At 37.3% G+C, this 14,549-nt stretch overlaps 3 protein-coding genes across 6 annotated transcripts; 2 read left to right on the top strand and 1 right to left on the bottom strand.

Annotated features, from left to right (window-relative positions):
* Positions 1-226: 226 nt before the first annotated feature.
* Positions 227-5,311, top strand: LOC107781307 (uncharacterized). 4 transcript variants are annotated; one of them, XM_075219263.1, is made up of 7 exons: positions 227-1,932; positions 2,111-2,203; positions 2,282-2,520; positions 2,600-2,788; positions 4,365-4,451; positions 4,542-4,667; positions 4,772-5,311. In XM_075219263.1, exons 3-7 carry the CDS (start codon positions 2,320-2,322, stop codon positions 4,898-4,900), a joined length of 732 nt encoding a protein of 243 aa, XP_075075364.1. In that variant the 5' UTR covers positions 227-1,932; positions 2,111-2,203; positions 2,282-2,319; the 3' UTR covers positions 4,901-5,311. The 4 variants fall into 4 exon arrangements, with proteins under 4 accessions (XP_075075364.1, XP_075075365.1, XP_075075363.1 ...); XM_075219264.1 differs by having other exon boundaries at positions 428-796; positions 2,100-2,203; XM_075219262.1 differs by having other exon boundaries at positions 659-796.
* A 2,151-nt stretch (positions 5,312-7,462) lies between these two features.
* On the top strand, positions 7,463-7,834 carry LOC142163096 (uncharacterized). The gene has a single exon (XM_075220350.1). It carries the CDS (start codon positions 7,463-7,465, stop codon positions 7,832-7,834), a length of 372 nt encoding a protein of 123 aa, XP_075076451.1.
* Positions 7,835-8,479: 645 nt separating this feature from the next.
* LOC142163095 (uncharacterized) lies at positions 8,480-9,064 on the bottom strand. Its single transcript, XM_075220349.1, has one exon. It carries the CDS (start codon positions 9,062-9,064, stop codon positions 8,480-8,482), a length of 585 nt encoding a protein of 194 aa, XP_075076450.1.
* Positions 9,065-14,549: the final 5,485 nt, after the last annotated feature.

The raw sequence follows: 14,549 nt of genomic DNA, 5'->3' as shown, positions 1-14,549 counted from the left end.
AAATAAACTCGGGGCACTACTAAAAAATGGGCCTACGACTACGTTTTTTGGCAACGGTTCACAAACCGTTGCCATATATCGGATATAGTAACGGTTTTAACCGTTACAATAGCATTTGGGTGGTATCAGTGCACTTTAACTATCAAACCGTTGCAGTTGTAACAGAACCGTTGCCATAGAAGATTTTTCCGCAACGGATCTATAAACCGTTCCACTATACATATTTATAGGAACGGTTGGGGAGAAATATTTTTTAATTGGAATGGTTTTCATTCCCTCCTCATTTTACCGCCTGAAATTTTCTAAACCCGCCAAATCAACCTTATTTTTTTATATTTTTAGTTAATTTTAATAATGTAAATATAAAGTTAAATCCCTTTTCCCCTTTTCCCAGTAATTAAACCCGCCCACCTTCAGTATACTCTTCGATACATCCAAAGCCCAAAGAACAGTACTACTATTCGATACATCCAGTAAAACCAAATCTCTTTCTTTTAGCCTCTCAAAGATTCATTCCTCCAAAGTCCTCTCTTTCACTCCTAAAATCCAAATCTAGAAACCTAAGATCTTTCTACTTCTAGTGTCTTTCAACTCCTTATAGATTCATTTCAAGGACAGTTGCTGACCTTCCCCAAATCCCCAAATTCCAAAATTAATTTAACAGTGAATTCTTCAATTTTAGGTTTAATGTGTCGTCTTCTGCTAGTGTTTTAAGTGATATTGGTATTGTTGATATTCCTTGTCTTTGAATTGGAGAAAGAAAAGAGTTGTTACTACAGTCAAAAAGGCAATTGTGGTGTGCAGTTTATTACCTTATCTTTTAGTTGTATCTTTATGGTAATTTCATTTATGTGGAAGATATAACTTGTCTTAGTAGAGTTACAAATTTTTATAAAGTTTGGATCTTGATGATTTTTATCTCAACTGACAATGGAAACTTGTGATATTTTTTGCCTTTTATCTTGTCTGGGACCTACCCTTATTTGGTTTCGTTGTATTGTTTGTCATTTGAAGTTCACAACTAATATGCTTCATTGAAACCCAACCTTAGCACTTACTTTAGGTTCAGTGTACTTTAGGTGCAGTGTTTGACAGGAGCAATGCTATCATGAGTATATTAGTAATGATTATATTGTTTGTTCCTTTCTTTCAATTTTCGTCTCTATGTATGTGAAAACCATTTCCCCAAAGTGACTAGAAGATAACAGTAATAGGACATATTACTGTTATCAATTATTTATAACTTTGAATTCCTCTTTATTCAACTTCAAAAAAGGCTTAGTTTATTCTCAGTTTCCATAGGTAAAAAATACAATTCCCATAGCAGTGTGTAAGAAAATCTAATAGAGGAGATTCAAGAAGCTTTTGCACATTTTAAAGTATCTTACCCCCGCCATCTCGACTTATTAGAAACTGTGTGGACCCACCACCAAAGAATAAGCACGACATGGGAACTTGAACATACATAAGAGCTGTCAAAACCAAGTAAGCTTCTTAGTTAGCAACAATTAGAGCTAACTCTGCTTACAAAAAGCAGAAATAAGACCACGGTATGTAGCTCACACTTCTTTGACAAAACTGATAACATTGGCTACCAGTTGTATATAGCACAAGCCTACAAGAACAGTCAACCAGAAATATAAACCAAAGGCAAATATTAGTTGAATCACTTACACTTTATCCGAGAAGTGAACGCCAGTAATTGAACCATAAATATGACGCAAATGAAGAAGTCAAGTGAGATATTACCATGCTTTAAGCTTTCTTGCTAACTGATTTACCTTCTTAATGATTTGGCTACTCATTGAAAAAGTTAACTAAATTGAACAAAATTTGGAATAAAAAAAACATATGTCCAGTTGTAGTATGCATGTGTTATTTCTTTATAAAGAGTCAGCATCTCCCAGAGGAATTCACTTATTGACTCAGAAGGTAAAAGCTCAAGAAATGATATGTTTCAACATTTGTGATGAATTATAAATAGTACTCTAGCCTTTAATACCAGGTTACTGCATAACTAACACTTGTGTGCTAGATCAATAACTATAGCTTGTTAAATCTGATTACGCACAAGGAGCTTGATTGTAATGTTTCCTAAGTCTATTTTCAGGTTTCTTCAGTAAAAATTCTGCATCACAGGGAGTACATGAACGATCTGATGATTCTACCACTCATGAAGCAGCTGAACAAATTGAGGAACAAGGCAAATATATATAAATTGTAATCATAAACTTAACTAAAAATAGTGATTAATGATTATCTTTGTTTTGTACTATTGCAGGCCCCTCCTCGCCAAAAAGAAAAAGAGGTCGTACTCAAATGTCAAGTGTTCATGGTAGAAAGGAGCGTAAAATAATCATTCTAAATGAGTATAATCAACCCGTTGATCCTACTAAAGAGGTTGTAAAAGAGTTGGGTAGCTTCCTCGGCACATTGGTAAGGAGTGGGACTTTTTGTCGTCTTAATGTATTTAATTGGAGGAAACTAGACGCAAAAGATGATATGTGGAAATATATCAAGGTATGAAGTTTCCAATGTCCAATAAACATGGATGATATTTCTTATTTCTTACACTTACCCAATTGCACTAAATTTGTAGGAAAAATATGACATTCCCGACGAGGCGAAACAATGGGTTTTTGAATCAGTTTGTAGTGCTTGGAGAAAGTATAAGAGTCAATTGAAGGCAACCCACTTCACAGCCTATGAGAATGATGATAGGCCAGTAGATGTTCCGGAATCTCACTTTAAGTATCTTCTTAAATATTGGAACTCCGATTCACACAAGGTAATTACATCCAGAATCTCTTGTCTTGTTTTAACATAATTATTTTTTGGTGCCCGAGTCAAAAGAATTATAAGTAAAATAGTACCGAACATTACAGTTTTGGTTGTGAAACTGTAATGTATATACTAAGCATAGGATATTGTTCTTCTTCAAGTTTTAATATGTGTTCATCTTTGCATGTATCAGTGGCTCATTGCAGCCTGTTTGATAATTGTTCTTGCAAATTACTTAATTGAGTAAAATGTGGTGAATAGATGCTCTAATTGGTTTTCGATTGGTCTTGTTTCTTTGGTCCATATTTCTATTTGGTTGCTGACTTTTGTTCATAGCTTAGAGATGAGTGAATTAGATCAATGTCTCAGTATTCTGCTAATTTCTTTATGAAGAGGTTCAAGGGCGCTACTATAGCTAGTTCTTTTTCAGTTTGTGATGCTAATAAAAAGTGAGGATTGTGCAATAATTGGCTTTTGATTAATATATAGTTAGCTCAGTAGTGAAGATTATGCTCGAACCCTTCATACAGGAATCCCTTAGCATTTAAGTCAGCAGTTTTAGATGGCACAAACCACATTTTCTTTGTTTTCTTCAAGTGTAAAAAACTAACAAAAGGAGCATAGGCAATATAACTTGAGACACAGTATAATCTACCATATATCAGATTTTAATGTATTAACACCTTTTTTCTATTAAGATTTCTAATATAGAGGTTATAGAACCAAGTTAGAAAATTTTATAAGTACTTGTTACTTCGTGATAATTTTAACATTGCTCTCGATAGTTTATAAATTCAGTAAAATATTTTGTAACACAGATAGCTAGTCGTATAATATTAATAACGTCTTTTGCTTAGTGTTAGACACTGAATTCATGCTTCAGTCTTTACTGTTGCCATTTGAATCAGTCAATTCAAATATTAATGAAATAATTGAAGAAAGAAAAGGGCTCAGATTTAGATTTTGTTTGACTTTAACATTGAAGATTGTCAATCAACATTCTGTTAGTATAGGAGTATTTGTTACTTAAATTATCAACTTTGAAAATTCATCAACTAAAAAGCAATAACAGACAAACTCTTCAACTTTTTATATTTTGATATTATACTTTTATTTTGCTTTTTGATTCTAGAATAGGTACTACACACTATGTAGTTAGATTAGTAAACAATTCTGAAGAAAAAAAAGGAGAATTTTTTTTGGTTTCCTTTGATTCTAGAATAGGTACTACACACGATGTAGTTAGATTAGTAAACAATTCTGAAGAAAAAAAAGGAGAATTTTTTTTTGGTTTCCTTTGCTCCTTGTGTCTGCAAATCAGATAGCAAATGTAGTTGATACAGCAAATGGAACAGAGATTACAACAGTAAATGATGAATAACTGATGCCAAAATGTCAATAACTGTCTTAATAATCCCTCTTGTCATGTAAAGAATGACTGAGTTTAAGTCAACAGTTTTAGATGGCTGCATTGTTCGACCTCTTAATCAAGCAAGCTTTAATACTATGAGTGTAGTCTTGGGTCTTGATGTGGGTAATAGGCATAACTGTTGGTTGCTATTGGTTGACTCGTTTATTTGCAGAAAATGTCCGAAACCAATACAGAGAATCGAAGTAAGTTGAAGTGTCCACACACTGATGGCAGAACACCTTTTGCTCTAATTCACGAGGTTTGATGTTTTATCTTTCTTATTTTTTTTAAATTATGAACTTGCTAACTTTATATGGAAAGATTCTTATACCTGTTTTCATGTAACTAGGAAAAAAAGAAGGAAGTCTCTGATACTTCAGATACTCTGTCAAGTAAGGACATCTTTGTGGCTACAAGAAAAACAAAACTTGGCCGAGTATACAAAAGCTCATATGACAATACGATTAGTAAAATTGTACGAGATTTCTAATTGAAAGTTTGTCGTGATTATTATTTGTTATTAATTATTGATTCAATTTTAGTTACTTAAAACTTTTTTCTCTCGTATTTGGTTTGTAGGCTGAAATGGAGAGAATACAATCAACTCAGGAAAGTGAAGATGACAGTCATTCAGTTGACGCTTTTGCTTCAGTCATGGGACATGAACATCTAGGTCGCGTGAGATTGTATGGACAAGGACTTTGTTAAAAGGGCAAAAAGGGAATCTTGGATCTTCTTTAGATGCTGATGAGAGGATGCATCAGAAAATAGAGGAAATGGAAGAGAAGATGCAATAAAGAATGCATGAAAAGTTAAACGAACAAAAGGATGCTATGGAACAAAATATTACAATGAACGTCATCACACGACTTTAGCATTTGAACCCAGATTTGTGACTTGATCCTGACATGTTAAGGCCCAGTGTACGTTCACCTGTAGATGCTTCCTCTGCACAACAAGCTACTGTTATACATACCAAATGTTAACAATCAAGGTCAATACGTACCAAATGTTATACATCTTCTTCTATTTCTTCTTAGAGCTTTAGTAGGACTGGTATCACTTGTACATCTTTCATCTCTACTATTAACCTCCAAAGTTTCAATCTTTCTGGTGAAATCTCACCTTCTATATGTCAACTTCCCAATCTTTCAAACTTAAATCCATGAGTAGGCTTGAGAATCCCAAATTCAAAGAAAACTTGCAATTAAGCTATATTATCAATATAAGGAAACAGAGAAGTTTTGAATAATTCAAACATTCATTTTGCGAGGAAAAAACTTTGCAACATATCAAAGTACGAAGATACATTTTAATTTCAATTGAGCAAAAAGTAATATATGTCCTAAGACTGTATGTATTTTCTGATGAAATGACCATAAATGAGATTCTTACAAGAAAAACAAACAACAACTAATTAACCGTCGAAAGCAAAACTGGCTATAATTTAAGATGTTCACGCATGTTGTTGATCAGATGCTTAGCTAGCATGATGATGATCTGGAGTTGCAACATAATATGCTGGAATTTCACACACAGGTGCAACGATCTCCAATATGCCTTGAATTGGAAATTGTTTGTTATTTGAAGCACTCTTATTATTGTACACTACACCCTTGTGATATTGTTGAGATTCTTGTTCGTATTGTTGTTGAGCCGTGGGCTATGTATTATTGTGGCTTTAGTATTGTTGTTTGGGCGATGTGGTGGCATATGTGCACGTGTGATGTGATTGATTGTTGTGTTGTGAATGAAATACGCATGCGGCCACACAAGGGTGGTGTGCATATTAATGTGCATGCAGCGAGATAAGGGGGCTTGTGCACGTGAAGTTATTTTGGAAAAAATGTCTTATATGTGAAGCTCACATGACGTCATAAGGGTGATTTGTGATTATGATGTCTGGTACATCGAGGTGATTCTTGTTGTAAATCTGTGTTGGAACGACTTGATGATTTAAACATATCATGGGTCTCCAGTAGAGCCATCATCCTTTCAATTCCTGGATGACCAGCCCATAAGGTATGTCATGGGCGGCTTTTCAACCATGCCCCATGACCCCTTGGACGCGCCCTGTGGCGTCCTGGCCAGCCTCCCAACGCCCGTCTCTACGGTCGGCCCCGTGGTCTCGGCAGCTTCAAGTGACAAGCGCGCATGTGCCTCTAGAAAAAAAAAAGTTTGAAAAATATGATTTTATATAGTTATCAATATTACTACTTTCGAATATGTTTTAAATTATACTCATAATATGAGAAAGCTTATAAAGGAGATTTTTTTTTATTGTGAAGATAAAAATTATTTTCTTACAAGAAAAGAAGGTTATCTTTTTACCATTTTAAGAATTTAGCGTACGAGAATCTTTTACTCTTTATATGAGATTAGAAAAATTATAAGTTGAGAAAATATATGTATTTTTACATGGATATTTTAGTGAAATAACAACGTATGTATTGATTTTATATGGTACCATGATTTATTAATATTATAATATTTTAATAGTAGTATTTTAAATAATTTGTGATAATTCTTAATTATGTGGATAATTTGGTAATTAATGAATTTTAGTGGGAGATTAATTAACAATCGTTGGATAAGGTTAACTAATCCAACGTTAATATGGTGGCACTTATGAGGACAGCTTACTTCCTATTCCGCGTCCTGTTATCTTGATGCAAAAAGTTACACTTACACTCGGATAACAATGATCTAGAAATAGGAGTAAAGTAGCTTTCAATTTTCTTATCATTTGCATGTCTATTATTGTCTAATATATAAAATAATTCAACTTGATTCTTTCAAGTCCAAAAGTTTCATTTGAATATATAATTGATTATGTAAGGGAGGTGTAGCTAATAAGTTTCTGATAGTTCCAGTAGAAAAAGTTAGATGTGATAATTGAGCTGTCAGTCCTATTAAAGGGATTGCTTTGTGTGTTTACATGTGATCATAAGTATGATGAACCTCACATCTCTCGATCTTGAGATTATACACAACATGCCACATGTGATTGTGTTTCACTCATGATTCATGAGTCTCCCAGTTGTATGAATTGTTCTGCATTCTTTGTTGTATTTTTCCAGCCGGCGACCCTGGAAGGAACTCCGATTTTTATTGCTATTTGCACTAATTACCAAATTGCTGTCTTATCATATGTTGGTTTTGTATCTCACGCTATTCTGATGTATTATCAATTTATGTGTTTAGTATTTAGTACAAACACCAATCAGACAGTTATTCAAACATACAGCGAGACCACATAGGAATTGCAGCATGGATGATGCTTCAGATGATGACACATTTCAGTATCAAGGAGGCAGCAATGAGTTTGGGGAAGCGATGACAGTCGCTGTTCCATTGACCATCGAGGGACCACAATACTATTTCTCCGACGCTGATGATGGCACCCAATGCCTGAATGGCATGGCATTTGAGATCAAAGTGGGACATGGTATAGGACTTCCTCCGAACCTCAACCAACCACCTCCTCCACCCTATGTGGAACCGCCATCCACGGTCGAGGCGGACTCACCGCCTATTACCGTGGTAACCAGCCGCCCTAACGGTGGTGGTGTGAGGAGCAGTACTGGACTCTTCTGGGTGGTTTCTATACTTGTAGTGTTGGTGTTTACTGAAACTACCTGATGCATATAGTATTTTTTTTTAATTGAAATGTTTGTGTATTTTATTTCCTTTTGTGAAGCAAGAACATGGGTTGAAGGAGGGCATTTACCTAACCTTCCCATAATAATGATAGGCTGAAATCCAACCTTCTAAACAAAAAACTGTTAACTAACAATTAAAAGATCAGCCGTGTGGCCTTTATTAGGTTCATAGTGGCTCAAATGTTATCTCTACTGCCTTGAGTTGACGGATTCTGAAGGAGGCGACTTCCCATTTGTCCAATTTCAATAGTCCTCTCACTTGTCTTGGTAGATCACTAAACTGATTGAAGATGATGTTTCTTCTATGTGTATGGCTCATTGTTGCTAGTTTATCCGCTACTCTGTTTGCTTCTCGGTAGCAGTGTCTTGGAACAATTTCTTTGGTTTTCATTAGTTGTTTGATTTGACTTACCGTCTGCATTATTCTCCAAGGTATTTCACCTTCCTCCTTGACGCAGGCTACGAGTAGTGCTGAATCTGCCTCCTCAATAATTCTACTCAAGCCCATTTCCACGCAAAACTTGAGCCCCAATAGCATGGCCTTACCCTCTGCTTCGTTGCTTGTTCCCTTTCCCAGAAAGCATGAGTATGCTAAGACGAAATTTCCAAACCCGTCTCTTATAATTCATCCTGCTCCACTATTCCCTTCTTGGCAGCTTCCATCACTATTTAGCTTATAGGACATTGGTGGTGGTTTCACCCATCTCACCAACTTACTGGTTCTATGCACCATGGGTTGATCAATGAGTTTTTGTAACTGATCCCACGAGAGCTGTTGTTGTAGCTTTCCGAACTTCTGTCTGACTACCTCTACTAGATTTGCGGTTATAAGCTTTTCGGATCTCCTGCTCTGTGGTGCTTCTCCCCCATACTTTGAGGCGCATCTGGATCTCCACAACTCCCATGTTATGATTGCAGGTAATACCCTAGCCATGAAGGATGTCACCAGATTCATATATCTGTGGTTCCACCATTGGAGAAGTATATGGCTGTACTGTTGGTTTCCAACTTGTAGACCAAACGGGGCAGCAAATATTTTCCAGATATCTTGAGCATATGTACCCTCCCAAAATAGATGTGCTGAGGTTTCTAGTGTTGTTGAGGTTGGAGTGCAACAGTAGCATCTTGGTTGAATGGTGTAACCAAGTTTTGCTATTTTCTCATCTGTGGGCATCTTATTGTATAGCACCCTCCATGTCACGAAGGCCATTTTGAATGGAGTATTTTTGTGCCAAATTTTTGAATCGATGAAAGCAACTTCTTTTCTTTGCCTTAGTAGATCCCAAGCTATGGCTACAGAAAACTTCCCATTGCTATTACTACTCTATCCTGAATTTCAGGGTAGAGCATTGTATGTTGTTCCTCCAAAATATTTCTTATAGCTATTGGGACCTCTATCCCCAATTCTTCCATTTGCCATTCGCCTTCAACCAGTACTTCATTGAGCTTGACATCATTGGGGTTGACTCCAGCTGGTAGGAGGCTAAAGAAGGGCCCTTGTTTAGTCCAATTATCGAACCAAAAGGATATATTCCCCTTGCCCAGGTATCCATACCATGCTTTGTTCTATTTCCAGCTTAATGTCACACATTGCCTTCCAACTCTGCGACTGACCTGCATGCCATCGTAAGGCTAGTGGGTGTCTTCTTTTGCAATATTTTGCAATCATGAAGCTTCTCCATAGAGAGTTCCCAGTTCGCAAATTCCACCATGTTTTTGCTGTGAACGTCGAACAAATGTCTTGGAGTCTTCTAATTTGAACTCCGCCTTCGCAATATGGTTGACATAGTGTCTTCCATGCGACCCAATGGTGCCTATCTTTCCCATCCGTTCCTCTCTAGAAGAAATTTGCTAGTGTCTTTTCAATTTGTGTCAGCACCCCATTAGGTGGGTGCATTGCTGAGAGTGTGTGAATGGGAATCACTTGAAGGACATGCCAAATGAGTATAGCCTTACCTCCAGGTGACAGAAACTTGTTTTGCCATCCTTTTACTCTGCTAGTTACTTTGTTGATCATCTCAGAGACATAGGCTATCTTTTGTCTCCCTATGAATAGTGGGCATCCCAGGTATTTGACTGGGAACTGTTTGTGTTGCATTCCTGTAATGGAGGAAATCCTTCTTATTCTGCCTGGGAGTATTCCCGGAGCCACCATGAAACAACTCTTGCTTTTATTAATCTGCTGACCTGATATTTTTTCATATTTTGTCAAAGTCTTCATAACTAGCCTCATTGTCTTCTTTTTGCCGCTAACAAATAGTATCATGTTGTCCGCAAAGGCTAGATGATTGACTTGCGGCCCTTGCCTCGGAATGCAGAAACCTGTGAATCTTCTATTCTCATAGAGGTTGTTCAACATATTGGATAACAACTCGGCACTTAGAACAAATAATGATGGCGATATAGGGTCGCCTTGTCTCAAGCCATTCTCTGATTTGAAGAAACCATGCCTTTGGCTGTTTAGAATTAATGAATACATGTTGCTTGATATGTGTCTATGGATCATGTCAATCCATACCTCTGAGAAGCCCAATTTCTCCATTAGTTTGCACAGGTAAGGCCAAGAAACTCTATCGTATGCCTTTGCCATATCAAGTTTCAGTACCACATTTCCGCCTTGAGTTGGTTTCCATATTCCTTTCAGCATCTCTTGTGCCAGCATTATATTTTCAGAGATTAGTCTACCTCTGATAAAGCCTGATTGGTTGCTCGATATAATTCTTGGCAACAATTGGGACAGTCTTGTATTTAACACCTTAGCCAAGATCTTGCTTGACACATTGCACAAGCTGATTGGTCTTAGGTCTGTTAGGTGTTGTGGGAATACGGTTTTTGTATCATCACCAAGCATGTGTGCGAGAAGAACCTAGGGATAGCAGCCCCTTCAAAGAAGGCCACCACAAAGTCATAAACATCATTTTGAACTATTTGCCAGCATGTTTGGTAAAATAAGGCACCAATGCCATCTGGACCTAGGGCACTCTCTGCGCTAATAGAGAATACAACTTGTTTCACTTCTTCTAGGTCTGGCACTACTGTGAGCATAAAATTATCATCCTCTGTAATCCTAGCTATTATGTTGTCTAGAGCTGAGAAATTATCTGACGCACTATGGTGACTGAAAATTCTCTGGAAGTGCTCTATAGCAGCATCTGCAATTTCCTGGCTCCCTTCTATCTAGTTTCCATTGTCATCCTGTATTCTTTGAATATTCAGCCTTTTCCTTCTCCCCTTTATAGTATTGTGGAAGTAAGCTATGTTCATATCTCCATCTTTTAGCCAATTGGCCTTAGCCTTCTATCTAAGGACTGCCTCATGAAGCTTGAGAAACTGGAGGTAGTTTGCTTTGCGCTTATTCAATTCTGCTCTTTTTTCTGCCGAGTGATCCAAATATAACTCCTTTTCAAGCTCCACAATATGTTTCTCTAGTCTATTTGGTTCCTCGTATATGTCTCCAAACACTTCTCTGGACCACTTACTTAGTTTTTGGCATGTCCTCTTGAGTTTTTGATGAAGTTTCCACATGGCATTGCCCTCTACTGGCTCCTCCCATACTTCTTGGACCACTTTTTTGAAGTTTTCATGCTTAGTCCAGAATTCTAGGAATTTAAAGTATTTAGACCCCCAATTATCAGATGATTTTAGAGTAATTAGTAGTGGCACATGATCCGAGCTCACTCTAGCTAGATGCTGGACCGTTGTTTCATTAAACATATCGAACCATTCTGAGTTTATGAGCATCCTATCCAGCCTCATTCAGATTGTGTTTGGGAAGCCTTTATTGTCACGCCAGGTATAAATGTTCCCTGAGTATCCCACGTCTTGAAGTCCACAGTCTTCTATGCAGTTTATAAAATCTACTCTTTTGTCGATTCTAAAAGGTCTGCCCCCTTTTTTCTCTTCTGCCTCTAGTATTACATTAAAGTCTCCCATTACACCCAAGGGCCTTGGATTCTATGTCCCCAGTTTCTCAAGTCATCCCGTAACTATCTCCTTTATTCTCTTGTACATTTTGCATATACTATGGTAATATGAATTGGGGCGGGGTTCAACGGCACTGTAACTTTACACGTGACATATTGTTCTGCCTCTTCCAGAATATCCAGTTGTATGTCGGATGTCCAGAATAACCAAATTTTGTTGTTACAGTTGTAAAAGCAATGGTGCATTCCCAGCCGAAATCGAAACCTTTCAATTTTTGCTGATCTGACCATAGGTTCTTGTAAAGCTATAAGAGGAAGTTTGTATTGATTTTGAAGTGTTTTAAGCCTCTCTGAAGCTTGTTGGGACCTCATGCCCCTTATGTTCTATGACAATGTATAAATCATGAGAAATATTTAGGGCGGAGGTCTTTGACCCCTTTTTGTTCTGCTTGTTTGTGTTTGGTGATGCCCACTGACTTTGTCCACCAAGACCCTGTGTTCCCCTGGGGGATAGATTGTTAAACTGAGATATTCTATTCTGGACATTGGACATTGTATTTTCTCCAGTTTCGAAATTTAATGCCTTGTGTGGTCTTCTCATATTTTCGTCATCTGACTTGACTTTATCATCTTCATCATTTTGTTGTGATTGGTTTGGATCCTGTGTGTTTGGTACCATGTCTATGTCAACTTCCATAGTTGTTCTGCCTGGATCCCTCTATCCACCTATGCCACCAGAGATTTGCGTTAGGGACTTCCCTGGTGTGAGTGTGTGTATTTCAATGGGAATGTCTGTATTGAGTTTATGCTCTCCTTGTTCTCCTCTAACCTCAACTGGTTTGAGGTTTAGTATTGGAAAAGGTGTGATTTCCAGATTATTGTCTTCTTTATCCCACTCAAGTAGGCTTTGGGATGGGATCTTTGATCTATGTTTCCTCCTCTTCCCTGTGGTTATTTTTCTTACTTGATCTTTTGTCACATTGAGGACTTTTGTTCCTTCAATAAGGTCGTGTTCCTTTTCCTCTTCCAGAGCAATCTCCTTATGTTTTTTAGCCTTTGCAGACCTCTTTTTTGCACCTGTTTTAAGAGTTTTGTTCTTTTCCTTCTTGGTCTTCTTCCTCTTTGACTGCTTTGTTATGCTCTGACCGATTTCATCTGTTTTATTCTCATCTCTTGTGTTATCTAACACCATGTGGTACTGCTCTATCTCATCTTCCTCTGGCCTAGCATCCTGAGTCATTGGTTCTTATGTAAGGCTTTTGGTTCTGCTTGCTTTGTATTCTGAATGTGTTGTGTATTGCTTGGTAAGTTCAGCTGCTTTTTGTTGGAGTCTTGTGTGACTTTTCTTGCTATTTTGTTCTTCTTGACCTATATCCATTCCCCTTCTCCATTTTTTGTATGTCTCTCTGTTGGTCTTTCCTTTACCATCCCAGATGAGCCTACTCCTTCTTCTTTCTTATGTTGATTCCTGCATTGCTCGTCTGAATGTCCTTTCTTTCTACAATAGTAGCAGAATTCTGGGACACTTTCATACTCTATGATTTGATTGAAGGTATCACATTCACCATTGTTATCTATTAGTGCAACTTGATATTCCTTAATCCTTGGTTTGGTCATGTCAATCTCCACACGAACCTTCGCCTTAGTAGGCCTTGTGCACGCTACAGTGGCTTTGTCCAGAGCAATCAAGGGACCTATTGGTTCCAAAATTTGTTCCATCACTGCCCAGGCATGGTAGTGCCACGACAATTCAGGTAAGGTAACCCACACCGGGGCTAGGGTCGATTCCAAATTCGCTTTGAATTTCCTAGTCCATCTTTCAATTCGCATGACCATTCCATAGAGCAACATCGATGATTTTGCATATAATCGATTGAAATCATCTTCTTCTGCAAAATCAATGAACACATGCCTCCAATCATATGCCCCGATTTTTATTGTACTCTTCAGTGGAAAAATTCTCTTGAACTCATCCCTAATTTTGTCAATTTGAGGGCGTGTTCGAGAAAACGTTCCCACTATTATTAATCTACACTTCTCCGCTAATAGCTCGTCTTCTTCCTTTGAGAAGATAACCTTAGCCTTTCCATCTTTGAATTCATATGGCTTATGATCCAATCGCAATCCTTTCCCCCCTCCGTTCGTGGCAGCCTCCACTGCCGCCAAGTAACTTGTCTTGGTAAGAAAACCATCGGCTGCTGGGTTGGTGAGTGCTAATTGAACCCTTTGCTGGATACCCGCCATCGAATTGTTGATCGGAGTCATGATGAAGAACTCGATTTTGGGTATTAGGGTTTTTTGGTAGAGAGAAATTGTCACCTTTTTGGATTGATTTTATAGTAATTTCATACATCAAGGTAGGTTTTTTCTCCTCCACTTTAAAACTGAATAGAATAATTTAATATATCAACAAAAAAATTAATGGCTGCGAATATCTGGCAGTCAAATTGACATGCTGAATTTTATGGGTCTCAGAGATACGTAAGTGTATAAGTTTGTTTCATGATATTAATCAGAGGTATAATGGTCTTATGACGTTCCAAGAAATTCAATTGATGTACTTGTCATGTATTGCATCATTTATACATGTGCATTTACCTATGACTCATACGACGTTATATACGCGTATATATATATATATATATATATATATATATATATATATATATATATGTATATGGGATATGGGAAAAGGTTATGGCGTTATATACGCACCACCACCTGATTAGCTGGTATACGTTGATGATTTGCCCACAGTGGTCGAGATGATAT

Source organism: Nicotiana tabacum, chromosome 8, assembly GCF_000715075.1.
Source record: "Nicotiana tabacum cultivar K326 chromosome 8, ASM71507v2, whole genome shotgun sequence".
NCBI classification, from domain to species: Eukaryota; Viridiplantae; Streptophyta; class Magnoliopsida; order Solanales; family Solanaceae; genus Nicotiana; species Nicotiana tabacum.
This window is presented reverse-complemented; position numbering and strand designations above follow the sequence as displayed.

Coding starts and splice junctions, on each gene's coding strand:
- LOC107781307 (XM_075219263.1), top strand. CDS start 2,320: ATGTCAAGTGTTCATGGTAGAAAGGAGCGTAAAATAATCATTCTAAAT. Junction 2,521..2,599: donor ATATGTGGAAATATATCAAG/GTATGAAGTTTC, acceptor CTAAATTTGTAG/GAAAAATATGACATTCCCGA. Junction 4,668..4,771: donor ACAATACGATTAGTAAAATT/GTACGAGATTTC, acceptor TTTGGTTTGTAG/GCTGAAATGGAGAGAATACA.
- LOC142163096 (XM_075220350.1), top strand. CDS start 7,463: ATGGATGATGCTTCAGATGATGACACATTTCAGTATCAAGGAGGCAGC.
- LOC142163095 (XM_075220349.1), bottom strand. CDS start 9,064: ATGGCCTTCGTGACATGGAGGGTGCTATACAATAAGATGCCCACAGAT.